At 45.5% G+C, this 26,270-nt stretch overlaps 10 protein-coding genes across 11 annotated transcripts; 6 read left to right on the forward strand and 4 right to left on the reverse strand.

Annotated features, from left to right (window-relative positions):
• Positions 1-54: 54 nt before the first annotated feature.
• On the reverse strand, positions 55-2,353 carry CCT7 (T-complex protein 1 subunit eta). Its single transcript, XM_058500368.1, has 4 exons — positions 2,179-2,353; positions 1,954-2,120; positions 1,581-1,902; positions 55-1,532 (listed from the first exon to the last, which is right to left on the reverse strand). The coding sequence occupies exons 1-4, from the start codon at positions 2,222-2,224 to the stop codon at positions 394-396; spliced, it is 1,674 nt and encodes a 557-aa protein (XP_058350204.1). The 5' UTR covers positions 2,225-2,353; the 3' UTR covers positions 55-393.
• Positions 2,354-2,518: 165 nt separating this feature from the next.
• On the reverse strand, positions 2,519-4,959 carry ONS95_006886 (uncharacterized protein). Of its 2 annotated transcripts, none has more exons than XM_058500370.1 (2): positions 4,267-4,959; positions 2,519-4,213 (listed from the first exon to the last, which is right to left on the reverse strand). In XM_058500370.1, the coding sequence occupies exons 1-2, from the start codon at positions 4,416-4,418 to the stop codon at positions 2,590-2,592; spliced, it is 1,776 nt and encodes a 591-aa protein (XP_058350206.1). In that variant the 5' UTR covers positions 4,419-4,959; the 3' UTR covers positions 2,519-2,589. The 2 variants fall into 2 exon arrangements, with proteins under 2 accessions (XP_058350206.1, XP_058350205.1); XM_058500369.1 differs by having other exon boundaries at positions 4,263-4,720.
• Positions 4,960-11,516: 6,557 nt separating this feature from the next.
• Positions 11,517-11,693, forward strand: ONS95_006887 (uncharacterized protein; the record flags this gene model as incomplete). The annotated part of the gene is made up of 1 exon (XM_058500371.1): positions 11,517-11,693. One exon carries the CDS (start codon positions 11,517-11,519, stop codon positions 11,691-11,693), a length of 177 nt encoding a protein of 58 aa, XP_058350207.1.
• Positions 11,694-11,717: 24 nt separating this feature from the next.
• ONS95_006888 (uncharacterized protein) lies at positions 11,718-12,243 on the forward strand (the record flags this gene model as incomplete). Its single annotated transcript, XM_058500372.1, has 3 exons — positions 11,718-11,841; positions 11,893-12,143; positions 12,199-12,243. 3 exons carry the CDS (start codon positions 11,718-11,720, stop codon positions 12,241-12,243), a joined length of 420 nt encoding a protein of 139 aa, XP_058350208.1.
• Positions 12,244-12,335: 92 nt separating this feature from the next.
• ONS95_006889 (uncharacterized protein) lies at positions 12,336-13,991 on the forward strand (the record flags this gene model as incomplete). Its single annotated transcript, XM_058500373.1, has 6 exons — positions 12,336-12,548; positions 12,660-13,063; positions 13,111-13,147; positions 13,210-13,286; positions 13,341-13,608; positions 13,656-13,991. 6 exons carry the CDS (start codon positions 12,336-12,338, stop codon positions 13,989-13,991), a joined length of 1,335 nt encoding a protein of 444 aa, XP_058350209.1.
• A 48-nt stretch (positions 13,992-14,039) lies between these two features.
• On the forward strand, positions 14,040-15,602 carry ONS95_006890 (uncharacterized protein; the record flags this gene model as incomplete). Its single annotated transcript, XM_058500374.1, has 3 exons — positions 14,040-14,311; positions 14,367-15,277; positions 15,322-15,602. 3 exons carry the CDS (start codon positions 14,040-14,042, stop codon positions 15,600-15,602), a joined length of 1,464 nt encoding a protein of 487 aa, XP_058350210.1.
• ONS95_006891 (uncharacterized protein) lies at positions 15,544-17,017 on the reverse strand. Its single transcript, XM_058500375.1, has 2 exons — positions 16,806-17,017; positions 15,544-16,753 (listed from the first exon to the last, which is right to left on the reverse strand). The coding sequence occupies exons 1-2, from the start codon at positions 16,881-16,883 to the stop codon at positions 15,626-15,628; spliced, it is 1,206 nt and encodes a 401-aa protein (XP_058350211.1). The 5' UTR covers positions 16,884-17,017; the 3' UTR covers positions 15,544-15,625.
• A 798-nt stretch (positions 17,018-17,815) lies between these two features.
• On the forward strand, positions 17,816-19,436 carry ONS95_015040 (uncharacterized protein). The gene is made up of 2 exons (XM_058508725.1): positions 17,816-18,382; positions 18,498-19,436. The coding sequence occupies exons 1-2, from the start codon at positions 17,993-17,995 to the stop codon at positions 19,305-19,307; spliced, it is 1,200 nt and encodes a 399-aa protein (XP_058350212.1). The 5' UTR covers positions 17,816-17,992; the 3' UTR covers positions 19,308-19,436.
• A 124-nt stretch (positions 19,437-19,560) lies between these two features.
• Positions 19,561-22,248, reverse strand: ONS95_006892 (uncharacterized protein). The gene is made up of 2 exons (XM_058500376.1): positions 22,125-22,248; positions 19,561-22,070 (listed from the first exon to the last, which is right to left on the reverse strand). The coding sequence occupies exon 2, from the start codon at positions 21,562-21,564 to the stop codon at positions 19,807-19,809; it is 1,758 nt and encodes a 585-aa protein (XP_058350213.1). The 5' UTR covers positions 21,565-22,070; positions 22,125-22,248; the 3' UTR covers positions 19,561-19,806.
• Positions 22,249-23,927: 1,679 nt separating this feature from the next.
• ONS95_006893 (uncharacterized protein) lies at positions 23,928-25,952 on the forward strand (the record flags this gene model as incomplete). The annotated part of the gene is made up of 1 exon (XM_058500377.1): positions 23,928-25,952. One exon carries the CDS (start codon positions 23,928-23,930, stop codon positions 25,950-25,952), a length of 2,025 nt encoding a protein of 674 aa, XP_058350214.1.
• Between the last annotated feature and the right edge of the window lie 318 nt (positions 25,953-26,270).

Here is a 26,270-nt window from a genome sequence, read left to right on the forward strand (position 1 = left end):
AGAGAGGTGTACGTATGCATTTTGTAAGATAGGTAGAGGAGAGCGGGGGACAGTGGGGGACGGGAGGGGGAAGAGGGATGAGCGGGTAGCTGCGAGGCGAGCAGACTTTTCGGATTGATTTTGGGGATGTGATGTGAGATTGCACATAGCTGAGTTTGCAGCTTGGAGGGTAGAGGCTGGAAGGTAGCAGACAATGCTGCTCCTACAAGTAGTAGTTATCATCTATCTCATGTATAATATCATACATCAAACAACCTAACCTCGTCTCATCTCGCCTCGTTTCTGCCGTCTCGACTACTGTAGCGCATCACTCCAGACCCAAATCAAGCTTCTCTCAATTCTGTTTTTGAATTCTCATCTCAAGCAGCTAACACCACATCAAAATCGACCACTCTACCGTCTCGGCATACCACGTCCTCTGCCACGCATCACCCTCTGTGCAGCTCCAGGTGGCAGACCCCTCTGCGGCGCCTGAGGCTGCGCACTCTCCTCATTCTTAATCGTTTCATCCACACTCAGAATCAAACAACTCGCCTCGGTCGCCGCCTGCATAGCATTAATCTTCACCAGCGCCGGCTCCCACACAAACGCCTCGAGGTTATCCCTCACGCCCTCGTTATCGAAATCGACACCCGCCCAGGTATTTCCCTTGCGGTGCTCAACGCGCAGCTTGTTCAGGATGTCGGTGGCGTCGAAACCGGCGTTGTCGCAGAGCTGGCGGGGGATCACCTCGAGTGCCTTGGCGAAGGATTTGATGATCGCCTGCTGTTTGTGCGGGACGTTCTTGTCGGCGTAGCGGTGCAGGTAGGCGGAGACTTCCATCTCGCACGCGCCGCCGCCGGCGACGATGGTGTTGTTCTTGATGGCGCGCTTGACGATCATGATGGCGTCGTGGAGGGATCGCTCGACTTCCGCGATGAACTGCTCTGCACCACCGCGGAGGACGAGGGTGCATGTTTTGGCTTCGGGGCAGTCCTCAAAGAAGTTGAAGCGTTCGCCGCCGATTTGGCGCTCGTTGAAGGATCCGCATGTTCCGAGATGTTCGGGGTGGATGTCAGAGCAGGTGGATTGAATGGATCCTCCTGTGGCTTGGATGATACGCTCGAGATCGTCGGATGCAACACGTCCTGCGCAGAAGATGTCTCTGTCTGCGAAGTATTGGGTTGCGAGATCACCAATGGGCAGTTTGGACAGAACGACCTTGGCACCAGTCTTGTAGAGCGCTTCCATCTTGTTGTAGATAATTTGCCATTCCGCATCGACAATAGCTTGATACTCAGAAACCTGCTCGACTCTGACTTCGGCATTGTCCTTTTCCGACTTGAGCTCGAGCTCGACGTTTAGGCAGACGATTTTAGGGTTCTTGAAGGTCTTTGGTTGTTGCTCGAAACCAGCATATGAGAAGGTCTTCTTGAATGCAACACCATTGACGAACAGTGAGTCGGTAAGGGAGCCGCCGGGAATCTTTTTGACGCCGATAAGTTTCTCGTTCAAGTCGTCTTGGTCAAGTGAAAGAACAGCATCAACAACCACTAGAAGATGTCAGCAAATATACCCCTATGCCGAAACGGAAATCCTACTCTTCGTAAAGAACCCAGTATTTCTCTTAATTAACTTGCTACTCATAGCCGTACCAGCCAACTTGACCAAAGTCTCTCTCTGGTTGCCCTCACTGGTATTAACAGCAATCTCCCGCACCTTATTAACAGCCATGTTCGACGCTCTTCTCAGACCCTTGATAATCGTCTGCGGGCTCACACCCTGCTCAACGTGTTCTTTGATCTCCTTCAGGATCTCACCAGCCAGTACCACAACGGATGTCGTTCCATCGCCAACCTCAGCATCTTGTGATCTCGCAATATCGGTCAGGATTCGTGCGGCGGGGTGTACGATTTCGAGAAGCTATTCCTCGTCAGCTCCGTACTCTCAGAAGACCGGGAATGATTTGCAAACCTTCATAACAGTTGCGCCGTCATTTGTGATCGTTTGTCTGCCATTCTCATCCACGAGCAACAAATCTCCTCCGTAAGGTCCCAGTGTGCTCCGTATAGTAGCTTGCACAGCTAAACACGCATTGATATTCGATATGATCTGGCCCTTTCCCTGCGATGAATCCGTTCCTATATTTCCGCTCCATCAGCTGCTGTTTCCTTGGTCCAACTTTCGCTGTTGACTAACCTTCCTTCAACACAATAATCGTCGGGGTTTGGCCACCGAACGACATATTTGCAGATATGTAGAAGCTATTGTACAGAAGTTCCGAGGTCGCAGGTATCGAGTCTACAGCGGGGAGGGGGAGTAGATGGTGCTTGGGATCGTGGTGGGGAGATGGAGAGCTAGGTAATGTGAGGTGTTGCCGTTCATGAAGCTTTGAAAATTCGCGTGGCAGACGCGATTCCGCGCTAATGGAATTTAATAGAACACACGTGACTAAACTCGAGATATTGCCAAGGGCAAATCATCTGAGTCGACCGTCTGCTCATGGCTGGCATATTTGATCTGGTAGCAGAGATTCTGTGATATAATGGGTATCTAGTTTGTGTTTGTATTTGTTTCGGTTGTGTTTCTTTGCTTTCCATGCCATGAGTATTACCAAAATATCTCCTTGTGCCTGAATTCCAATCCATCCAACTCTTTCCGAGTAGCACTCACCAAACACTTCTGCTTATCCATATCCACATATGCGCTCGTGATGAACCACCTCTTCTCTTCCGGTATCTCGCCATTCTCGTCTCTCCCCTCCTCATCCAGATCCCTCGCCCATACAATAAACAGCCCCGCCGCAGCAGAGTCCCAGAAGCCCTCTCTAAGCCTATACCCGAATAAAAGATCAATAGCCCTATTCCGTAGAGTAAGATCTCGACATTTAGCACCGACTAGAAAGAGACCGACCAAGACCCCAAGGTCAAAATGATAGACTGCCTTGCCGCCGGCGGGGCCCATGAGTCGTGGGAGGACCCATTCGCAAAGCGTGATAATTTTGCGGAATTCCGAGAGGTATTGATCGTAGGCTGTTTGTGTGGTGAAGAATGCGCTTGTGAGCATGATAGGGCCCATAATAGAATGTATCTTCAGCAAAGCGATCAAAACTCTTTCTTCTTCTGTCCCTGTAGTTTCCATGTCTCGGAACACCTGTGCAGAGGCTTTTGTCCACCTCGCAACGTCGTCACAGTACCTCATACAGGCAGGGAACAGCTCGAAAGGTGGCTCTTTCGGTGTGCTGAAGATGTTACCTCCAGGAAAGATGTTCACGCAGTCTTCGTAAGGAGCGTCGCCGTGCATCAGTGGCCCACACATTTCGGATGCTTTCCCTTGCCCGAGAACCATCACAATGAAGTGATAATTTCTCCTCATGATTAACATCCAGAAATTATGCGCTGCCTTGAGTGTACCGAATTCAGCTGGCATTTGCGCGATCGATCCATCAGCGCTATTTATCACATATTCGTGAGTCCTGGCCGGTCTTCCATCTCGGAAGAACAGGACCTGTAAATCGAGAGTCGAGAACGCAATCATGAGATCCTCTTCAATACGGTGATCCTGCCACTCTTTGCTTGGGTTACACCCAACATGGTTGGGCAGGTTCTCTCGCATCCAAGAATGCAGAAGCAACAGTCCACTCTCTGCATTCACCACTGCATTATTCATCTTGTTCGTCAAAGTCTCGAAACAGAAGACCAGAATACACGCAATCAGCGCTTTCTGTATATCTTTCCTCCCGTCCGCAATAGTCTGTCTCATCCCCTGGAGAGCTTTCTCGTACTGCCGCAACGCATAGAAGAAATCCGGCGCATTCGCCGGGCTCAGCTGGAAACCCTCACCTGCATTATCCGGCCCATGTGTGATCTTCCTCATTGCCCCAAGAGCAATAATGGCGTGTCGAATGAACGGTTCGGCATGGCTGACTTGGGGGATCAATTGGCTCCATAAAGATGTCTTGAATGGTCCCTTGAGCTGATATGCCATTTCGTCGCAGTATATCCGGAAACATCGTCCTTCTTGCTCGTCTTCAAATAGTCGTACAGGTTCCATGGAGTATATGACAGTCCGTCCTGCTGAGGGAACTATAGAACCGGCAGCTTGAACTCGTGGTCGTAGATGTTTGGCTGTGCGAGGGTGCCCTTTGGGCGCGGGGTAGCCGTCGCAGTCGACTCCAAATTTGATGCAGCGCTTGCACCAAGGTTTGGCTTCATCGCACTTCACTCGTCGGGCTCTGTATTGCAGAGGTTAGAAAGGGTTTATTGCAGGACGAATCGCGATACTTGCTTGCAAGTGTAACAACCCGTCTTAACTTTCGATCTCTTCCTCGGCGCATCCTCCACCGCATCTTGCAATAATGGGCTGCCAGACCGCAGCTGTAAGCCATGCTTATGGAATTGAGCAATGGGCGCTTGGATGTTGTCGGTCGTGGAAGCCATAATTCAGCAGAATGTCGAGAGACATAATGAGGGTGCAGAAGACCTGAGTAAGATGTAGGTCTACATTGAAATTGGGGGGAATTTGAATGCAGTTCAAGGTCCCATGTCCCTGGACGTCAGCGGCCGGGGTTATCCTGCCTAGGTGCTGACATGATGCGCGCGAAGTTCGGGGCGAGCCCGGATAGGACAATGATGCGCCGTGTGCATACACCTTCATATGTGTTTGCTGGGTCTCTAGAAAATGGCATCAGCGAACTGAGCCTTCAATCACTTTGGCAGACGTCGTCCGTACAGCAGAGAGTTTGCCAGATCTTTTGTGCTGTTGTCCAGGTGCGGGAAGCCTGCTGTCGTAGCACGCCTAGCAGCAACGAACCCGAATGACCAATCGAAATCCTTGATGCTTGTACTGAATATGCAAGCTGCACCTTGTATCGCAAGAATTTGCCATGTAATTTGTCTACACCCACGACTAACAAGTACCTTCATCTGGTCATGAGATAGGTCGTGGTGAAAGGTTCTGTTGTTGACTGGGCGGTCCCGACGGCTTGGGATCACACTTGGATAACCATCCAGCATCTCCAATTTTAGGTTTGTTGTCCAGATTAGCGAAAGTAATCCCCAGGCCTGTTAGAAATATGGGGATTGTAGGCGTAGACTTAGTACTATAGGCTGTACTACTGAGTACGCTACCCCTTTATATAAGAGATTCTCTCTCTCTGTAGTAGCTCCTTATACAACTGTAATTATGATATAGTAGTAATTCCAATTAATTGAAAAAGACCTTAAAACTTTATTTTTATTAAGATCTCCACTTTATTAACTCTTAGTATATCTACTACTACGCTATAATATTATCTTAATTAAAAGTACTAATTCCCTATGTCGCTGGAGCCTTAAAAGGTAAAACTCTACTAGAGTTTGATAACTTCTTTAAATAGGAGCTTAAGACTGAATAAGAGCTAGCTAAGGCTGGTGTTCTTTATTATATTCTTACTGAAGTTAGCGTATCGAATAGTGTTAATTAGTAGAATACTTACGCTAAGGAAAAGAAGGAAGCTTTTAAAATAGTTATTAACTTAATCTCTAAGCTTCTTTTTCCTAAGTATAGAGATATTATTAAACTAAATAACACTAAGCCTCTCTAGGAAGCTATTTATATAGATAAAGGTAAAGTAGTTTAAGGGAGTCTTACCTTTACTAATATAAGAGACGATTTCTTTAAGATAAAGTTTATCCCGAGGGAGGAAATACTTCAGAACTATATTATAAGGCTCTTACTCTTTAAAGTAAAGCTCAGCGGCGATAGTAAACCTCTTACTAATAAGGATATACGTCTTAAGCTATTACAGTTGTTACTAGCGTCCGGAGCTTAGATTATTATAGCGCTTACCTTAAAATCGTAAGACCTGGATCTTAGAGATACTATATAAAAGCTTAACGAATATTAAATTTAATAGAGGGAATAACTTCGACCTATAGCTACTAGTAACGCTATAAACTACGCGAATAGAGGCTATAATAGAGGGAGAGGTAGCAGAGATAGTAGAGGCTAGAGGGGTAGAGGCTATTCATATAGGAGAGGTAATATACGTGAGAATAAGAGAGGATAGGAAAGACGGAATAATAATGGCAGGGGTAGTAGCTAATAGAGACGTGGAGAACGTATAGAAAAAAGAGGAAATCGCCTTAAATTAGGCTAAAATTAGTATGCCTAGTGTAAAGGCTATAGCTACTAGTACGTAGATTACACGGAAGCTAAGAATACCTACGCGAGAGATAGCGCTAATAAAGTAGAGGAAATTAAAGATGATAATACTTATCCTGTGTTCTCTTTAGAAGAGATTTATTACACTAAAGACGTAGAATATACTTTATTAATAATCTCTATTATAGAATCTGTTTAGAAAATCGACTCTAGCGCTACTCGCTACTTTAGTAGAGTTTTAGCTAAGTTCAAGTAACTTAAGCGCTAGCGTAATACTAAATACGTTAAAACAGCGACTAATTTATACTTAATAGCTAAAGGTTATAGAGATATTACTATTAATAGGTTAACCTTCAAAGATATATAGTATGTACCTAACTTCGGAGCTATAAAGCTAGTATTAATATATTAACTCTTAGACGAAGAAATTAATACAGAACTAACTAAGATATCGGTAAATAGATACTAGAATAGTAAACTAGCTTTTATAGGTATAAGAAACAGAGGTTTATATATTCTGGATACGAATCCTTGATATTAAGTTATATATAATGTAATTCCGTTAGACTTAAAGCTACTGAAGGAATAAATGGAGAGTTAGCTTAGCACAGAGGAAATAAAAGCAGATCTACTCTATAGGTGTTTAGGCTATATAAATTACGCTTATTTGAAGAAACTAGTTGCTTATAGCAGTTATAGAATAAGACCGATTTCTGTTCCGGAGCTAAAGGGAGAGAGGTGTTACGAGGCTTGCCTTATAGGCTGTATAAAAGAGTACTTTAATAAGAAGTCAGATAGTAGAACTAATATACCTATTTGTCGATTATACGCTGATATCTCTAGTATCTTACTACGCTTAATTCGCAGCTATAAATACTTCCTTTTAGTAGTAGATAATACTACGAGGACGTGTTAGGTAGATCTCTTAGTTAATAAGTCTGTGTTAACTATTTAACTAGTTATTCGGAAATTAAAACTACAGCTTAAAACTCAAGGGTAAAGTAAATTCCGTATAATTATCTACTAGAGGACTGATAATAGTAAGGGAGAGTTCGGTCCTGAGTTTGTTAACTAGCTATAAGAGAGTGGAATCGTTCTTGAACCCTTTTCTCTATATAAATACTCTCTGAATAGAGTTATAGAGCGATAGATGTATAAACTAGCTAAGATTATACGCTTAATCCTCTACGATATAAAGATACCTGAGAATATATAGTACTACGCTATTAAGTAGGCGGTAAAGCTAAAGAATAGACGCCTAACTACTGCTTTACTATATAAAATAGCTACTGGACTTACTTTAATCGAAGTATATAAAGGACGGCTTATAAACCTCTCTAAAATAAGAGTATTTAGCTCTATAGCGTACCCTTTATATCCACTAGGGCTATATTAGGGTAAAATAAAGTAAAGGACGATTCCGGGGTATTTTGTATTAGTAGGTATAGCTAATACTTTAACTTATAGGCTCTTAAATATAGAAACCTTTAAGGAACTAGAAATAGCCGACTACGGCTTTAACGAGTATATGATATACTCTATATACACTAGTAGTAAGGAAACTATACTAAAAGGCAGTAATAAGGTAGTGGAAAGACCTTTACTACTAGCTACTAGTCTAGCACTTGCTAAGAGGCTAGCTAAGGGTGCTGAAGGCTTGGAAAGACCTCTAAGAGAGAGGCTAGCTATAGAAGCTGAAAGACCTCTAGGAGAGAGGCTAGCTATAGAAGCTGAAAATCCTTTAAGGGGAAGGTTAGCTATAGAAAATATAGTAGGAGATACTAAGGGAGCGTCTAATTAACGCCTCCCTAAATAGACTTAACTAGTAAACACGTCTGATAATACTCTACTATTAAGATATAGTAGGAAATAGCGTAGAAAATAACACTTCGAGTAAGCCGCTTAAGTAATAACTATGAAGCTATACTCTTAGTAAATCCTTGATAAGGTACTAACCTGTTAAATAGCGCTAATTGCGCTAAAGGGTGAACTTATATAACCTCTTAAGGTTATAACTATTATAGAGGCTCTAAGGGAGAATCTAGTAGAATAGAAGGCTGCTATTCTTAAGGAATTACAGGCTATATAAAGCGCTGGAACCTATAGAGTATACTTTAGTAAGTCTCCCTCCGGCTTGAAACTAATATCTTTAAGACTAGTTCTATATAATAAAATTAACTCTGATAGCTCTATAGCACGGCGAAAGGCTAGGCTTATAGTGAGAGGCTTTGAGTAAAAACACGGCCTTAACTACTTCAATACTTTCACAAGCGTTATACGCTATTCCACTTTATAAGTACTACTTACTATTACGGCTAAAAGAGACCTGGAGATCAAGTATATTAATATCGATACTGCCTTCTTAAACGTGTACCTGAAAGAAGATATATATATAACGATTCCGAACAATAAGATACCGGAGATATGGAATAAGCTTTACCTAGAGCTAAATAGAAGGAAAGACGTATATCTGAAGCTTCTACGCTTTCTCTACAGCTTGAAATAAGTACCTAGGGAATAGTAGCTTCTTGTTAAAGATAAGATAGAAAAGCTAGGTCTAGAAGCGTTAGAGGCTGACCCTAATCTCTTTATCTTTAAGAATAGAGTATATGTATTAGTCTTTATTAATGATATACTAATTATAAGTAACCCTGCTAACTGCGAATATCTTAAGAAATAGCTCTTAAAGACCTGGAAAGGTAAAGACCTCGGAGCTATTAATACGTTTATAGGCCTATAAGTTAAGAGGGATAGGAAGAATAAGACTCTGCGGATTTATTAAACAGCTTATATATAAAAGCTACTAGAAAGGTTTAGAATAGCCGCAGCTGGAGGTAATACCTTACCTGTAGCTGCTGGAATAGTACTAAGGGAGTTAGCTAAAGATGAAGGTATTATACTAGCCTCCCCTGAAGAGATCTTACTGTTTTAGTAGATTATCGGCTCTCTAATATACCTCTTGAACCTTATACGACCTGATATTACCTATATAATAAGCTAGCTAGCGCGGTATATATTAAATCCCCTTAAATCTCACCTCTAAGACACGAAACCTCTTCTCTGATATCTATAATATATAGAAGGTGACGGAATAATATTTAGAATCGGAATAGAATACAGGGGAAAGCTAGATAATAATATATTTAATATTTAGACTGATACTACATAGGGGACGGAATATAATAGGAAATCGTTCTAAGGATAGATAGTAAGGTTCTACAGGGGTCTAATCTCTTAGGCTACTAATAGGTAAAGGTTTATAGCTCTCTCTAGCTTAGATTCTGAGATAATAGCTGCTAGTGATAGCTCTAGAGAAGTAGCCTAGTTACTTAAGCTATAGAAAGACCTTAATATAAAGCTATCCTGAATTCTTATGCTATATCTTAATAACACTAGAGCTGAATCTCTCTTAAAAGAACAGAAATTCTATCTAAAGGTAAAGTATATTAATATCTACTAGTTCTATATTTAAGACGATATAGTTTTATATAATAAGTTAGTAGTAAAACATGTTCTAAGTAATAATAATATAGTAGATACTCTTATGAAGGCTTTACCTTTAGAATCGTTTAAATAATATAAGATATATATAAGGTTACCTAGTAATAACTGATTTTCTGATAATAACTCTAAGATTAATAATAGTTAGCTAATTAATAATAGACCTGTATAAATTAAGGCTGTTTCTAGTAGTGGAACCTATAAAAAATAGAATATTCTTCACGGAAAATCAGTCCTTTGATAAATATCTTCCTTAATAATAATATATAACTGTGAATCAAGTAAAACATGATATATAACTACTATACTTAATAGTTAAGATGAATCTTGTTCCGTAGTTAAAGGAAGAAGGAAAGAAAATAGAACTAGAAGAGGACGACTTTTATATACCTTAGAGGCTAGAGAGAAGGCTAGTAAGGAATATCTTAGTAGCTATAAAAGGAAGGTGCGAGGTAGCTATAAAGAAGGGTAAATAAGAGCGGCAGGAGCAGGAGATTATTAATAAGGGAGCGATTTAGGTGTACTCTTATACTATTTTATATGCCTTAATACTGTAAAGTTGCTGAACTCCTAGGAAAACAGGAGACGTAGGTACTATATATATACTAGTATATTACAGGAGTTAATAAGGTATAATCGAGGCTCTTTATATAATACAAGTTATTAGTAATACTTCGGCGATACTCTAGCGTTGCTTCAGGAATATTCAGCGCTATACTACTTTAGAAGGCTCTATTTACTATAGATATAGAGAATAGGGGGGCTATTAGAAATATAGGGATTGTAGGCGTAGACTTAGTACTATAGGCCGTACTACTGAGTACGCTACCCCTTTATATAGGAGATTCTCTCTCTCTGTAGTAGCTCCTTATGCAACTGTAATTATGACAAGGCCAATCAACGTATCTGAATGAAACTACCATGCATAAGGAATTGGTAGCGGGCTTGAAAAACAATGGCAGTGCCATTTCATTCTTGGATATGAAGGGGATCTCAGTGTTCAAAACCTTTAGAGCCTGGTCAAGTGTCTGCGTTATTGCTACTCCATCATCTAACCGAGCCCCTATTCCTTGAGTCAATACGACGGGAGGTAAGTTGCATCGCCTGTTGTGATCCTCTACTAGAACTTCATAATAGCAGATAATGCGGATTTTTTTGAGAAACGGAGTAATGCGTTCGGGTAAAATGTAGTTCCTGAATCTTTTTGCTTTTTGCCCGCGAGCAATCTGCGACTTTGAGGTCTGACCTCTGGACCTGCCTGGGCACCAGGTTCACAGTACACTAAGGAGTAGAGACCAACCAACTGAGTTTCATTACATGCCTCAGCTGAGAAACTAAAATGTCTAGAATATGCCTGTTTAAAAGAATCGAAGTAGGATGTGCCGACTCTACAGCCGACATTTCACTAACGGTGACTGTTGGGTAGGAGAGCTGTCGGAACCGTCAATGTCGGAAAGGACAGCTGTGGCTAAGTGTCGGAATGCAATGTTGCAGACCTACCGACCACTACTAGCGACATTGGCGGAGGAAAGCCGAAATGTTTCGCTGCTCACTTGAGCCACTGATGGCTCTCTGAAGAAGTCGGAACCGACTTGCTTATTAGCTGGAGCAAGCATGAAGGCGTTGACGGGTGCTTTGGTGGCCACGCCAATATGGCCTAGCCAGGGCCCTGATTCTTCTCCATGGTAGGTTATGATAGGTTTTACATTCTCTATGGCCTTCCCTAGACGGGGAAACGCCTGACAAGAATATATATATATGTCCCCAGATCTCCCCCTGAATATCTACTTCTCATTCAAGACATTCATCTTCATTCCTTGATCACTGATCTCGATCAAACTCAAACAACAACAATTTTCACTTTTTAAGCAGAGACGAACGGCATCGCCAAAATGACGAAGGACGAGTATTCTGGTGCCGATCAGCAGGAGTCAATCAGCTCCTCTGAAGATCTAACAGCTATCGCTCCTCAACCACAAAATTTCATTGAGCGAGCTCTGAAGCCAGCCATCTATCTTCCACGGTATCCGAAATGGATGGTAGGAAAGCCATTGCTATGGGCGACATGATTTTTTGGTTCATTGGGAGATGCGATGTTTGGATATGACCAGGGTATCATGTCTGGTCTTTTGGTCAATGAGGTTTTCATCAAACGATTCTACAGCGACCATGGAGGGATTGACGGAACAACTGAGGGAATCAACCCAAACTTGATTGGTAAGTCATTATCCGCGATGGACTTATTTGAGTTAAACTAACATTCTTTAGGTATCACTGTCTCTTGCTTGCAGCTTTCCGCAGCTATTGGATCTCTTACTTCTGGTTACCTTGGAGATATCATGGGAAGGAAGAGATGTGTGCGTATCGGTGGATTCATATACTTCGCTATGGCTTTCCTTCAAGGATTCGCTCCAAACCTGGCTTGCTTCATTGCTGGACGAACCATCCAAGGTCTTGGTGTTGGCTTTCTCTCGATGACAGTACCAGTGATTCAGACTGAAATTGCGGCTCCCCATAGAGTGAGTTCTATGTTTTGATGATTTTTAATGGTCGCGCTGACAAGTGTTCTTCTAGCGTGGCTTGATGGTCGGCGTCGAATACACATTCTTGATCGGCTGATCGGCGGTTACATGCTTTCATGCTGGGTTGACTATGGCTTCAACTTCCTCCTTCCTAAGGACACTTCTTGGCAGGGACCATACTTCGTCCAAATGGGATTGGCATTCATCTTGTTCTCGATGTCCTTCTTTCTGCCCGAAACTCCCAGATGGCTCGCTCGAAATGGTTTCAAGAAAGAGGCTCTCCAGACGGTGGCAGATCTTCATTCTGCTGGCGATATTAACGATGAGAGCGTGCAACATGTGTTCATGGAAATCCAACAAGCTGTCAAGTACGAGGCCACCATGGGAAAAGCTACATATCGCGTAAGTGCAAGATCATCTGAGATTCTCTTCTACATACTGACTCGTTTCCAGGAAATGTTCACCAAATATCGCAAGCGTACAATAGTCGGCATCACGGCTCAGATTCACTAGTTCGCGCAGCTGAACGGAATCAACGTCATCTCATTCTATCTACCTTCCTCGCTCGCCGCAGCTGGTTTCGACAACAGACGATCTCTTCTCTTCACTGGAGCCAATGCACTTATCTACACGGCTGCGACTGTCCCAGTTTGGTGGCTGGCCGACAGATGGGGCAGACGACCACTTCTGATTTTTGGAGGTATAGCGATGGCCATTGCTCTGAGCATCATGTGTGTTTTCAACCAAGTCAATGGAATTACCGTCACTACTCGCGCAAATGGTATCTTCAGCTTCGTTGTCATTTATAACTCTCTCTACGGTGCCACATGGGGACCGATGCCTTGGCTCTTGCCAGCTGAGATCTTCCCACTCCGAGCACGAAGCAAGGGAATGGCTCTGGCTACATTCTCAGATTGGTAAGTCTTGTTAATTCATGATAAGGTCCGGTAAATATACGGGTCAGCAAAGCCTGCGACAGGTGCAAAAGCCAGAAAAAACGCGTAAGTATCGCAGTTCTTGGTCCAATACTTAGACACTGTCACTGACCTCTCTTCCTATCCAGTGCGATCTTGAGCGTCCATGCCGCCATTGCGTTCGTGCGCAGAAGGAATGTAGGACACAGCCATTGGAAACTGTTAAGTAAGAAGGGATATCATCAACAAATCCACTTGAAAAGGGCTCATTCGCTATCAGGAAGGTCCGGGCAAGAAGGCAAACAGATACACCCACGCCAGCATCACCCCTGCAATCAAACAACCCTCCAAGACCATTTTCACAACAGACGAGCGAATCCACTCCCAGACAGACAGATGCCGGTCAAGATGATATGGTCTGGAGTGCACGAACAGCCTCGTCTGCAAGTGACAACCAAACTCCTCGGCCACCTCAGGCTCAAGTCCCGCGCGAGAATTCTAGTCTACCTGGATTCGATGCCGACTCTGCCCTAGCAACAGCTCGAAAGGTCTCGATTCTTGGTGTATATTTGCTACATTGACTGATAACGATTAGATCTTTGGGTCCCAAAAGTCACAAGCGTTCAGGGACCGAGCGACTTCTGCTATTCCTGGAGGAGGATGCCGGGATACGAATGGAACCAACAGCTCGAACATTTTTCCTGTGCCGCTAATCCCAGTTTTCGATATTATTGGCATTGAGCTTCCAGACCATGAAGTCTGTAACAAGTTGTTGGAGACGTATTTCTCATCCGTCCATTGGTTCTCGCTTGTGATATACGAACCAAAGTTCAGAGGCCGATACACTGCTGTTGTGGGCAGTGGACTTGCCAGCCGCAGCGATCATGGATTCTTGCTACTTTTGCTCATGGTTCTGATTATGGGATGTTGATATACTTCAAAGAACAAAACTCAGGATCATGGTCTCACTCCTCAAGTCATGGATAGCTTGAGAGGCCGATTGTTGGCAGTCGTACAACGAGACTTCATGGAATTAATGGACGAAGACTCTCTGGAATTTGTTCAGGTCTGTGCTCTGCTTGGATCTTTGTACTTGTATCACGTTCGGCCCAGATCGTCTTTTTCTATTCTCGGTGCTGCTACGAAAACATCTCAAGCCATGGACCTGCATCGCGACACAAGCTCGAAAAGGTCTTATGAGGATGCTGAAGAAAGAAAACGCGTTTGGTGGACCATATACACATGGGATAGGTAAGAGGTCCACGACACTGTCTCATTTATCAGTAACAGCTAATCTCGTAATCAGATTTGCTACTATCACCTATGGAAGGCCTCTGGGCATCAATGCCAAAGACTGCAATGTAACAATGCCATCTGAAATACTCGAGAATATTCATTTCGATCCAGCCTTCCCTCCGGCGCTGGTGTGTCTTTCCTCATATCAGTACTATCTGAACCATGTTTACAGGATTGCCTCACCACTACTGGAAGACATCTATGGCATGCGCACCTCAAACAATCTAGATTCGTCCTCAGAGCTTCCCCAAAAAGTGTCTGTAGCAAACAGAGAACTTTTAGAGTGGAATCAGGATCTCCCGCCTCATCTCTCATTTGACCACCTCAACGATCTGACAGCTCAATCTTCACCCGAGGAGAAAATGCACGCCCTTCAAGCGCTCTCGCTACAATTGACATATGACAACCTTGTCATTGTTATACATGAGCCGTTGCTTGCTGGACAAGGGCAATCCGAGCATATGGCAGATGGACAGGGAACATCTCCAGGCTCCCAATTCTCGGACGATGTGCGAGAGGTTGGCTTCAAAAAGTGTCTCGGTTCTGCTTTACGTATCTCAAATCTTCAGCGGAAGCAGAACCTGTTCTACCTTGCTCGTTCAAGTCACCTGGTTTCTTTCCTGGGAATGAATCTCTTTACTGCCTCAGTTGTTCTCTTCATCTGCGCACTATCCGACACATTGTCCGACACGGCACAAGAGGCCAAGCGGGGCCTGAAACGAACACTCCAGATGCAAAAGATACTGTCGAATCACGCATCGCTATCACTGCAATATAGTATGGTGTTGGAAGATTTGGTACAGCTCATTTTGAAACGAGAGATGGAAGAAATGTTGCGCGACGACTCAGCAGGCGTGGATGGCAATCTAGAAGCAGGATCCTATCAGCTGGGTAATAGAATGGATGGAGTCCAAAATGGAGGTGATGTGCAATTTGCATCTCAGGCCCCCTCGCTGATGCAACAGCTGCTGGTGCTTCTGGCGGTCACAATCCAGATGGTTCTCACTTTACACAAAGTCTCCTGACTCTTCAGAGAGGTTTTCAGGACAGCAGTGCCATGCGTCATCCACTCGATGAGATGGCAGCCAACCAGGATTATATGAGCTATATGCCTCAACATAACGGCCAAGAAGCGGCCGGCGAGCTAGCAAACACACATGATATGGGACTAAATGATAACATGTTCACGAGAGTCGAGGATCTAGGACAATTCTGGCTATGGGATGCTGGAAATTTCAATTTCTGAGGTTCGACAGCCACAACTGTATCCTACGAACCAACCGGCAGCGCGTCGCCCTTAGGACCGTATATTATGGTCTTGATTCCTTCTTGCCTGCTTGTTGATGCGAACGCTTCTGCCGCTGACCCAAAGTCGAAGGTGTGGGTTATCAGAGCCTTGAGGTCCACCTTCTTCCCTTCAAGCAGCTTGATGGAAAGAGCATAGTCTCCTGGGCCATATCTGAAGCTAGCCTTGTACACGCCTTCCTTGGAACACAGCTCGCCAACTGGGAACTGTATATCCGGAGCTCCCAAACCAGCCTGGACGAAGACTCCACCCTTCTTCAGGGCAAATACCCCAGCCGATATGCACGCAGCAACTCCTGTTGCGTCAATCACAACATCTGCTCCGGTCGGAATACCGCAATTTAACATGATGTTGTTGGCGTTGACTTCAGGCACTTCCTTCTGCATCTTGGATGTGTGAGTTGCCGCATACTGAGAAGCGAAGTCTAGCCTCGAGTCAACTATGTCTGTTGCGATGACTACAGAAGCACCCAATGCCCTCGTAACTGCACAGCACTGGAGACCAATTGGTCCTGCTCCCATGACGAGGACCTTGTGGCCCATTGACACAGAAGCCAGCTTCGTGCAGTGTACCGCGATACTCAGGGGCTCCACCAGAGCACCTTCTTCAATCGATATGTGTGGTGGAAGGATAAAGCAAAAATCTTCTGGAACCGTGTAGTATGTTGCAAGCGTCCCATCGACTGGAGGTGTCGCAGCAAACTTCATCTCGTCGCAGAGGTTATATTTCCCGCCTCGACAGAACTCGCAACTCCGACATGGGACGCCCGGCTCAATGGCGACTCGATCGCCGAGCTTGAGAGTCTTGACTTCTGATCCGCATTGCACGATTATCCCTGCTGATTCGTGTCCGAGAACGAGCGGTTGCTCGACGACGAATGGTCCGATCTTGCCGTGTTTCCAGTAATGGACCCGAGAGGATGACGTTAGATATACACTGTCTATACACTCAAAAGAAGATCTTACATCACTCCCACATATTCCTGTCGCAAGTATCTTCACCAACACATGCCGATTTGTAGGTAGGTTTGGTGTTCTCCGAGTTTCGTACGCGAAGTCTCCTTTCTTTCGCAGCACGAATACTTGATTCTCCTACCTTCAAGTAAGCCCTTTGTAGCAGTAATGTCAGAGAAGTTTTGTTTACCTTGGAAACAATATCAATATGCCCATTCACCTTGCTTTGGGCAACAGCACTGTGATCGCCATTTATGGTGCCTTTCATTTTGTCGAGTAGGAATTTTTGTGCTTGCTGGTAGTCTGACTTCACAATTTGCAAATATGTAGGACAGATTCGAGAGAACTTCAAATACCTTGCGTGTCTTAAGAGATCCAGATCCTGAGTGAAGCGGATTCTACTTCCATCCATGTAACTCACCATCCGCTCCGCTCGGTTCCTGAAATATCCCTGCATCGCGGATCGCGGGGTGTGGGGTACTTCCGCTCATCGGTTCCGACTGTGGGAGAGGATCCGCCAATTGTCGGATCCGACCTTGCGACACTTGTGGCCGCTCGAATGTAAACACTAAACATGGTAGGCGGCGATGCTGACACAGAGCTTCTTCACAAGCTTATCCGCTCTCACACCAAGGCACTCGTCCCTACCCGTCGCTGCCAGCACACTCTCGCATATCTCCTTGGTCTCTTTCAAACTCTTTCCGCCCAATGCTCTTCTCTCTGGTCAGCGCCAGTTCGGTATTCTGCACCTGGCTTTCCTTTCGCCAGACTCGGTTTCAGGGTGAGTCCTGGTGAAATGCTGAACGTTGACATGTTGCAATGATGGTGGTCCTCAGATTCCTAGTTAAGCGAAGATTATCGATAATCGCATATATCGGATTTCGGGCTTCAGCTGTGGTTTGCAGTTATTGTATGATGACTTGCTGGTTTCTGTTTTGTGTTCTGGTAAGCAGTCCGTCAATAAGTCGGCATTCGCGTAGAGGAGATCAGACTTGAAAGTTGAGTTGCTGGCCATGATCGAGCTGAGAGCAACTCTCTCGCAAAGACAGGGAGAGTTTGAGTAAATTTGGTTTTGGATGCAGTAGATAGCCTTTAAAAGGAGATATAGGAGATCGTTGTAATGTTATTTTGATTTTAGTTGCACCTCCATCAAAGGCTGGTAAACATCACGTGAGTATTCCGACGCCTTGCAGCGACCCTGTGGTGATTAATCCTCGGCATCTTCCTTCCAATATATGGACGGGAGCTTTTGGCATCGTTTTTGTCTTTTCTTTGGATGAATGCAGTACCTGATGTGTTGTGTGAACGCCATGGCTTCCACATTCTTAGGAGTTGTTGGTATCATGCATTCTCATGACAGAACATAAAGACTCCTGAATGCCCATTCCATTCCCTCCTCCAAGAGAAGCTCAATTGCCTCCATCATTTCGCCATCGATCTCGAATTCAATCCTCACAGAATATGAAGGTCTCTACATTCACGCTTCTGCTCGGCTCTACTGCCCTTGCTTCGGCTAGAACAATCACTGTTACGGAACATGGTCCTTTGACAATTCAGCAAGCGATCGACTATGCACACCCTGGAGACAGGGTTGTTGTCGAGAAGGGTCAATACTACGAGCAATTGACTATCTCGAAAGGTTTGTCGCTCGTTGGTCGTGAAGCTACTCTTCTGCCTCCAAATGCTCCAGTAAACAACACTTGCTCCGGATTAGCTGGCCCGGCAGTCAACCCCGATCCTGACAACATTCCCGATGTTCCCAGTCAAGTACGTATTTGCAGAATTCTGTTTACACCTTTGAAGCAATCAATTTTCAAGCAATGACTCTTTCTCCCCAAAAAGCCTCAGGTTCAACAATTGCTAACCCGATTGTAACCCGCAGGCAGGAATATGTGTCACAGGCACTGGCGTACACTTAGGTGACTTCCCTGGGTCAGAACACCGCAAATTCAGCTCCGTGGACAGCAGTGTTAAGGGAGTAACCGTCACTGGCTTCACGGTAAAGGACTTCTCTGGAATTGGTATCGCCGTAGTCGGTGCGCGCGACACTGTCATTTCGGGCAACACGGTCATAGATCACAACTTCTATGGGCTGCTTGCAGTCGGTTCAGCAGATACCGAATTCAAGAAAAACGGTGTAGTCTCCACACCACTGCCCAACCCGTTCATCCGGGTCATCGGTATTTGCATGGACGACAAACACGACGCCAGTGTTCACGACAACGACATCGATGGGTATTGGCTTGGACTGTGCGTGCAAACGAGCGGCATGAACGTATACAACAACAAAGTTCACAACACGTGCATTGGCACCTATGTCGATCCCGATATCAAGGGCGTCAGAGTTCACGACAACGTGATCGAGCATGTTGGACCCAACTGCAAGGATAATCCTATCTTTGGCAATGCTCCTGGATACCAATTCAGCTTTGGGATTGGCCTTTTCGGAGCCAAGAACACGTTGGTGAAGAATAATGTCATCAATGACATGCATCGATATGGTGTTTGGATCCTCGATCAGGGTGCTGTGCTTGCTACTGGGAATGTGATTGAGAAGAATACGATTAGCACTTTGTCGAACCCGGTGGACCCAGCAGACGTTGATATTGAGGTTGACTCAGTTGGGAAGGGAAATGTGGTGAAGAAGAATAATGTCTGCGTGACGTCGTTTCCTGCTGGACTATGCAAGTGAAGTATGGAGGACATGTATTACAGGCGAGCAGAGTGGTGGCCGGGTGGGGTTGTTTCTCTTCTAACTTGCATTAACAAAAGGCTATGTAGTCAGATAAGCCATTAATTGATCAAACAAATTGGTTCTCGGGTTTATTGCCCTTCAGGCTTCTGTCTCTGCAATGGATCATGACCAACATGACGGGTACTAAGGCTGGGCGTAGAGCCGTGGAGAACTAGGATCAAAATTAAATTGACCCCAAGTTCATGCCCTTGGGACATGTTCCGTTGTCAAGACATGGGAGGATATTAACAGAATCGCTGAGTGGTAAGTGAAAGAAATGTTCAGCACAATGAGATTGCGAGACTGAGCGACACGCGAAACAATTATTCTCTATTTAGCTCGCTTAAAGACAAACTTGCCAAGAAAAACAGAAAACAAACAGTGACCATACTAGAGCACGTTGCGACGACAGGATAAGTAATACAAAAGGAATTCCCAACAATGTCCATCACGCAACTTACACAGTCGCGGCTGGCTGTTCTGCAGCAGGTGTTGGCTTCAATCCAGAATAGAAGATATCTTCAGCAATTTGTATTCCCAACGGCACTCCTCCAATCGGGAACAGCTGCCCTGGTCTATCATCTCTGGTACCCAAAGTCTGGTAACGGATCTGATCCACCGGGATATATGCAGTTGTTCCATCTGCATTTGTAGCATACAAATCTTTTTCCGGATCGGAAGAAGGCACAAGCACATCCTTGGCGGCAAAGGCATCGGATCGCCAGTGAACGCCAAGCCAGACTCGACTGACTCCATTCTCGAATATGGCATGCCAAAGGCTGCTGAAAGTACGTGGACGCAACGTGCGTACAATGCCTTGTTGTTCTTGAATCGGCTTGGCACGGTCATATGGTTCGCGAAGATCGCGATTGATTCCGTTCAATTCATCAGAAGTCATCTGGAATGCGATGGTATCAGGAGCGTTATCATCGAACATCAATCCATCTCTCTGCCTGTAGTAGAGACGCATCATTTGAAAGACAGCACCGCCGAACGTGGCGTGGCCAGATGGGTATGCCGGGAAGGGAGGTTTGAAAGAGATGCGGTTGCTGTTCGTATCTGGCGCTCCAAGAGAGAGGAAGAAGGGATCTGCCAATGAACTTTCAGTCTCGCGAACTCCTGTCTCGGGACGCCAGTACTCGTAGAACCATTTAGTCTTCCATGCTAGGATCCCTGCATCGGCCATGGAGGCATTGACGAGTGCAAACAAGCGAGCGAAATCGGCGTTGGTTCTCTCGGAGGTAGGGTTATCAGGCATCTTTTGAATGGCGATGCGGCGCAGGATCTGGTTGTAGAAACGAGGTGGAGTTCCAAGCAAGTTGGATCCGTCGTAAGCCCAGAATATTGCCCCTGCACGTTGATCAGGGCGACGCTTTGTTGCGCTGCTGTCCGGCGGGCCTCCCATGCGGATAATGTCTTTCAGAGAGTCTTCCCACTCTGGGAGATCTTGAGGACGCTTGATGTTGTTTGGGGGGTCTGCAAGAATGTGCTCGGTTGGCTGGCCTTTGATGTTCATTTGTACTGCAACTCGCTTGGCGAGGATACCATAATAGGGCAGATGGAACACTGCCACGGCTTTTGTTGGACCGTTGGGATCATTGGGGTTGACTGGGAATATACGGACTGGGTTGGATGGGTCTCCGTCGAATTTGAACTGGCCCGGGACAGGTCGGTATGATCCTTGGTTTACGGAATCATCGTCTGGGCTGATGTAGAGGAGTTTTAGGACGGCGTTTGCTACGGCAACACCGAACAGGTAGCTGGGTGAGATGGCCTCGATGCCCGCAAAATTCGCAGTGGCATCTTGAATGAATTGAGAAATGGTTTCCGTAGTTGCAGTTGCAATTGTTGAGTTTGGAGTTGCATAAATTCTATTAAGAACTCTGATTGATGCAGCGGCAACAGCACTTCTGGCATCCGTCGCGTTTCCGACGGGTGGAAGTCGGTAAAGAGGATCAGTGCTATTGGGGTCGAGGAATGTGGAGAAGCCCTTGGCCATATCAGGATGAATAGCGAAGTAGCAGTCGTGGATAGCAAGGTGGAGAATGGAAAGTGCACGAGCACTCAAAGGTGGTCCTGTGTATGGTCCGGCGATAGAGTGCGTGATACGATTGAGATCAAGTGCAACGTTGTTCCAGTACATAACATAGTTGAGATTGAAGTCGGCTGGCTCAAGCGTTGTAGGCAGAATGACTGGGCCAGATGTGGACGCCATTTTGGCAGCTTGGAAAGACAAGCCTGCACAAGTTATGCGATCTAGGAATGAATTAAAATTGAGAACTGTGCTTGTGTATCTGGCAAATTGATGAATGATATGTGAATATGAGATTTGCTCCCTTCATTGACCTGCCCTTTATACTTAGATTTCCGTGCCCTGCCCACCCATTCGCAACCCATACTGAGAACGAGGCTCCAGCATTCTCTGAAAGCTCAGCTCTCGTGTGAGATTTCAGCATCACATGCTGTTGACTGAGTTCAGCCTTATGGAGCGCCGCAACTGATGCTGACTGTATTGTCGGGCAAATCGTTGATAGCTTACTATACATGTTTTCCACAAACCTTCACACGAAGAACATCCAGCATTGTATACGACTTGTCCAATTACCGTTCAGCAAGAAGTCACTCGTATGTCTCGACTTGTCTTTTCAAATTTTAGAGGTCATGTGTAGGTTGAGCTGATGATTTGGTGGTTGCACAAGCGCTCTAGGTGTAGATAAATGCCTAGCAATGCCTCAATGGTGTAACACAGTATGACAAAATGACATCATTACTCACCATAAGCTCCATGCCTCTTGGTAAGAAAGTAGAAAAGGCAGGTGTTAGAATAATCACGCATTGGAAATGCCTCCAATGCCCGTTCACCATTCGTCATCAAATAAAGCTTGTATCCTGATCAAGATCACGCTCAGGTGACGGATTAGGCATGTTAAAGGCTCGAGATGAATCATGTTCCAATACTTCTGACTCCAGTATTACTGTGTGATATCTGGATATAAACAGATGTCTAGCCTGCTTATTAAAAATGGTAAGTCAGAGCGTATGGCACAGGGATTTTACTGACTTATATGTCCTAGCTCTTGAGTTTAACGTCCAAAACAGGAAATTCGTGGTCCACGACCCCAAGATACGTCGCAATTGTTGAATGGGAGCTGAAAGCTACCACCAATCCACATTTTTTCGCGCGAAGTGCTTCGCTTTTGGTATTCCCAAATTAGGCCACCGGCGATTGGAATGAACAGATCTATAGTCACGCTCCGATCAAGTCGCCCCAGAGCGTGTATCACAGCCTACAAGTCAGCTGAGTGACAGACTAGGCAGTGGACTTCTGACCTGACTTTACTATCTCCGAAACTTGTGAACCAGGTAGGAGTGAACCGTCGGAAGACTCGTTCCAAGTCCACCACATCTAAGCACCAGGCTCGGGGAAAGGTCTGGTCCTTTTGTTACGCATTCGTTGCTAGAGTGAAGTTAAATGCCATGCAGCAGCAAGGCAGCTTGACGCCGACAGTTACACAAACTCTAGTTGTACCACGTAATGCCTGCGCTTGTTATTTTAAACTCACTTCAGCCTCCAGTTTCATCCTAACCGTATTCTATTATCAGGTACGGCTGTCCTGCTTCCTGCGTGATTTGTGTAATGTCGGCACCAAACAAGTGGATCTTGTTCTACAATTTTGGCGCGTCGCCTATTTCTGTGCACACCGAGTTACTCCTGACCGAAGGGCTGGATCTTCTAGAAGCCTGGAGGAGCAGCACCGAACCCTGTGAAACTTGAGCCACATGGTGTGGACAGACTATTCTCAGCCTCTTGGTTCACGATAATGCTCGCTTCGTCAATCTTTGTGGAACGCTGCACCTCAAGCCACATCCTACCGGGAAGCCATGCATGGCAGAGCCGCAAGTCAAAGTTGTTTTTGGAATGATGTTCTATCCACTTTGACGATGGGTTTTCGTCTCTTCACTCATGAGGGTGCTGCCTCTCCAAGCCACTGCAGTCCACTCCACTTCGCTTCTTGGGTCCGGTCCACTTCTCAATTGAGAAAGCTTGTAGAGCTTCCTCCTTCACAGTTTAGTGCTTGAAGGTCTGTGGGCACAGGTATGGCTCCGACGATACTAAACTACAAAATAAACTTTCGGGAAGGAACTTTTGAACTGATGGCGTTCGTATTCAACTCCACTTCCTTCCACCTCCGTTGTGTGCTTGAAGTCCGGTGATACTGAAAGTATTTCGTCAGGACACTCATGATCATTTACGGCCTTGGGATCAAACAGTGGCTGGATCGGCGAGTTTTATATGATCCTAAAGGCTTCGTTAACATGGCTTTTGAGCTTTGACTCCCTACTCCTTAGACTCTGCCTTGCCAAAGATAGACTCGAAAGCTCTGAACTGATCTTGTGAAATGTAAAGATACTGTATATAAGATGCCAAATATCGAATGTGGATTGAAACTGAGCACCATCCTTCAAAGCAGTTCGATCTGTCATTCCCTTCTTTTCAGTTTGCTCAATTGCAACTCAAATTCACTATCACCATTCTTCTTCTAAATATACTCTTTGATATCTCAAGTTGCACTGAACATGTACAAATCTTTCCTTCCACGCTCACCAGCATCTTCCTCAGATCCAGCTCCAGACTGGAACAATGTGGCAGCAGATTACAACTCCACACACATATTCCGATTCTCTCACGGACTGACGGGAACCGATCCAAGGGCAGACTGGTTCTACCCTACCGCAATCGGCTACATCTTTGCCTTTCTCCTGATTACAATCTTCCTCCGCCGCATCTCACTTCTCCTCTTCACCACCCTCCGTCATATCTCTACCGCCGGTCACACCCACCACGATCAGCAGATCTGGTCCAAAAACATGTTTCCTTTCTACTCGACCCTCAAAAGACGTCTTCTCGATGCACCTCTTTTCAAGCATCGCCACAACGAGGAGTTCCACCTCACCAAGCGAATCAGTCTCGGCACACTGCCAACCCGAAACCACACTCTCATTCTCACCATCTACATGCTCTGGAACCTAGCATTCTGCCTCGCCCTCCCGTGGAACCGGGAGAAAGGCCACGCCATAATCGCCGCTCTCCGTGGCCGAAGCGGTGTCCTAGCCACATTTAACTTAATCCCCAGCATTCTGTTCGCCACACGAAATAACCCCCTGATCTGGATCCTGAACGTCAATTATGACACTTTCATGCTTTTTCATCGCTGGATTGCTCGTCTTGCTGCCGTGGAAGCAATTATACATACCCTGTGCTGGTTGGTCAATACATATATCGCAGGCGACTGGGCTGGTGTTCGAGGATCGCTGGATGATGCACTTTCGTATCGTGTTGCGGCTGTTGCGACGGGGTTGTTGATCTTCATTCTCGTGCAGGCTTGGTCGCCTGTTCGTCGGGCGTTTTATGATACGTTTGTTACGTTCCATAGGATTTCGGTGTATGGGGCTCTGGTCTGCATTTATCTCCATCTGTATTATCATGGTCTTAGACAGATTCCGTTCATGTATGCGATCTTTGGGATTCTTGGATTCGAATATCTCGCTAGGGTTTGGGGAGTTCTGACTTACAATGTTTCGATTCGGGGACGACGATTCACGAAGCTTAGTGTCGAAGCACTACCTGGGAATATCAGCAGAGTGACGATCTCGTTGGCGAAACCTTGGAAGCCGAGACCGGGAGCCATTGTACATGTTTACATTCCTTCGTTGGCACTTTGGACATCTCATCCGTTCTCCATCTCTTGGTACAGCGAGTCCAGTTCTATATTGCGGTCAGGATCGGAATTCTTCCCAAGTCAGTCGAAGTTCTCGGAAGCTTCTACTGTTTGCACGTCGAGTTCTTCGGTGTACAGCGTCAACACCCTTGGGGAGAGACAGTCAGTCGTTGAGCTCAGACGAGACACAAGAGACGACCAACCGAGTAGTGTATCAACCATAACACTCCTCGTCCATTCCCGTAAAGGCATGACTCGCAAGCTCCACAATCGCGCGAAATGGCACAACGCTACACCAACTTCACCCTTCTACACTGCCTTTGGCATCATTGAGTCTCCATACTCCTGGAGTTCTCGCGAGACTCGCAATGCATTCAACTCCTACGGCACAGTCTTACTCCTCGCAGGTGGGATAGGCATCACAGGCGTCCTACACCAAATCCTCGAAATCGCCTCTCGAGCTAGACGTGGTGACAATTCCGCGAGGAAAGTGGTTCTCACATGGGCTGTTGCGAGTGTTGACGCGTTGAGCTGGGTCGATGATTGGGTGGAGGAGATTCTTTATACTGCTAGAGAGGTTACTAGCTTGGATTTGGAGATTAAGGTTTTTGTTAGTGAGAAGAGGGTTAGGACGGAGAAGGATGTTGAGAAGGGAAAGGAGGAAGTTTCTTTGCCGGCGTGGGTGCATGATGCGAGGGTCAAGGTGGAGTATAAGAAGTGTGAGATTGAGGGGATTGTGGGAGAGGTTTTTGAGAAGAGGGTGGGTGCGATGGTGGTGGGTGTTTGTGGGCCGGGGAGGTTGGCTGATGGGGTGAGGAAGGCGGTTAGGGGGAGGATGGGGGAGGGGTCGGTTGATTTTGTGGAGGAGGGGTTTTCGTATTAGTTTACGTGTGAGATGGTGATGAATGGAGTGGAGTTATGGAGTTAAATAGTCGGATGTCATACAGCAGCTACCTTGTACAGGAAAGAATCTTATGGTTAGCTTCAGCAAATAGTTGAATAGTGAAAACTCGATGATTGACAGTATGGACGTCCAATATCTTGTATGTCTACTGACACCTACTTGGAAACTTTATTATTTCTAGAAAAACCAAATCCTAGGCCTCATATCAGGTATTTGGTGTGCAAAAAGGAACGGCAAGCTTTATTTATTGATGTTTACTCGCTAGTTCCAACAAGCGAGCGGAAACGGGGTTCCAAG

The sequence above is a fragment of the Cadophora gregata genome, assembly GCF_030347475.1.
Source record: "Cadophora gregata isolate MNR1 chromosome Unknown scaffold_18, whole genome shotgun sequence".
Classification (NCBI taxonomy): domain Eukaryota; kingdom Fungi; phylum Ascomycota; class Leotiomycetes; order Helotiales; family Ploettnerulaceae; genus Cadophora; species Cadophora gregata.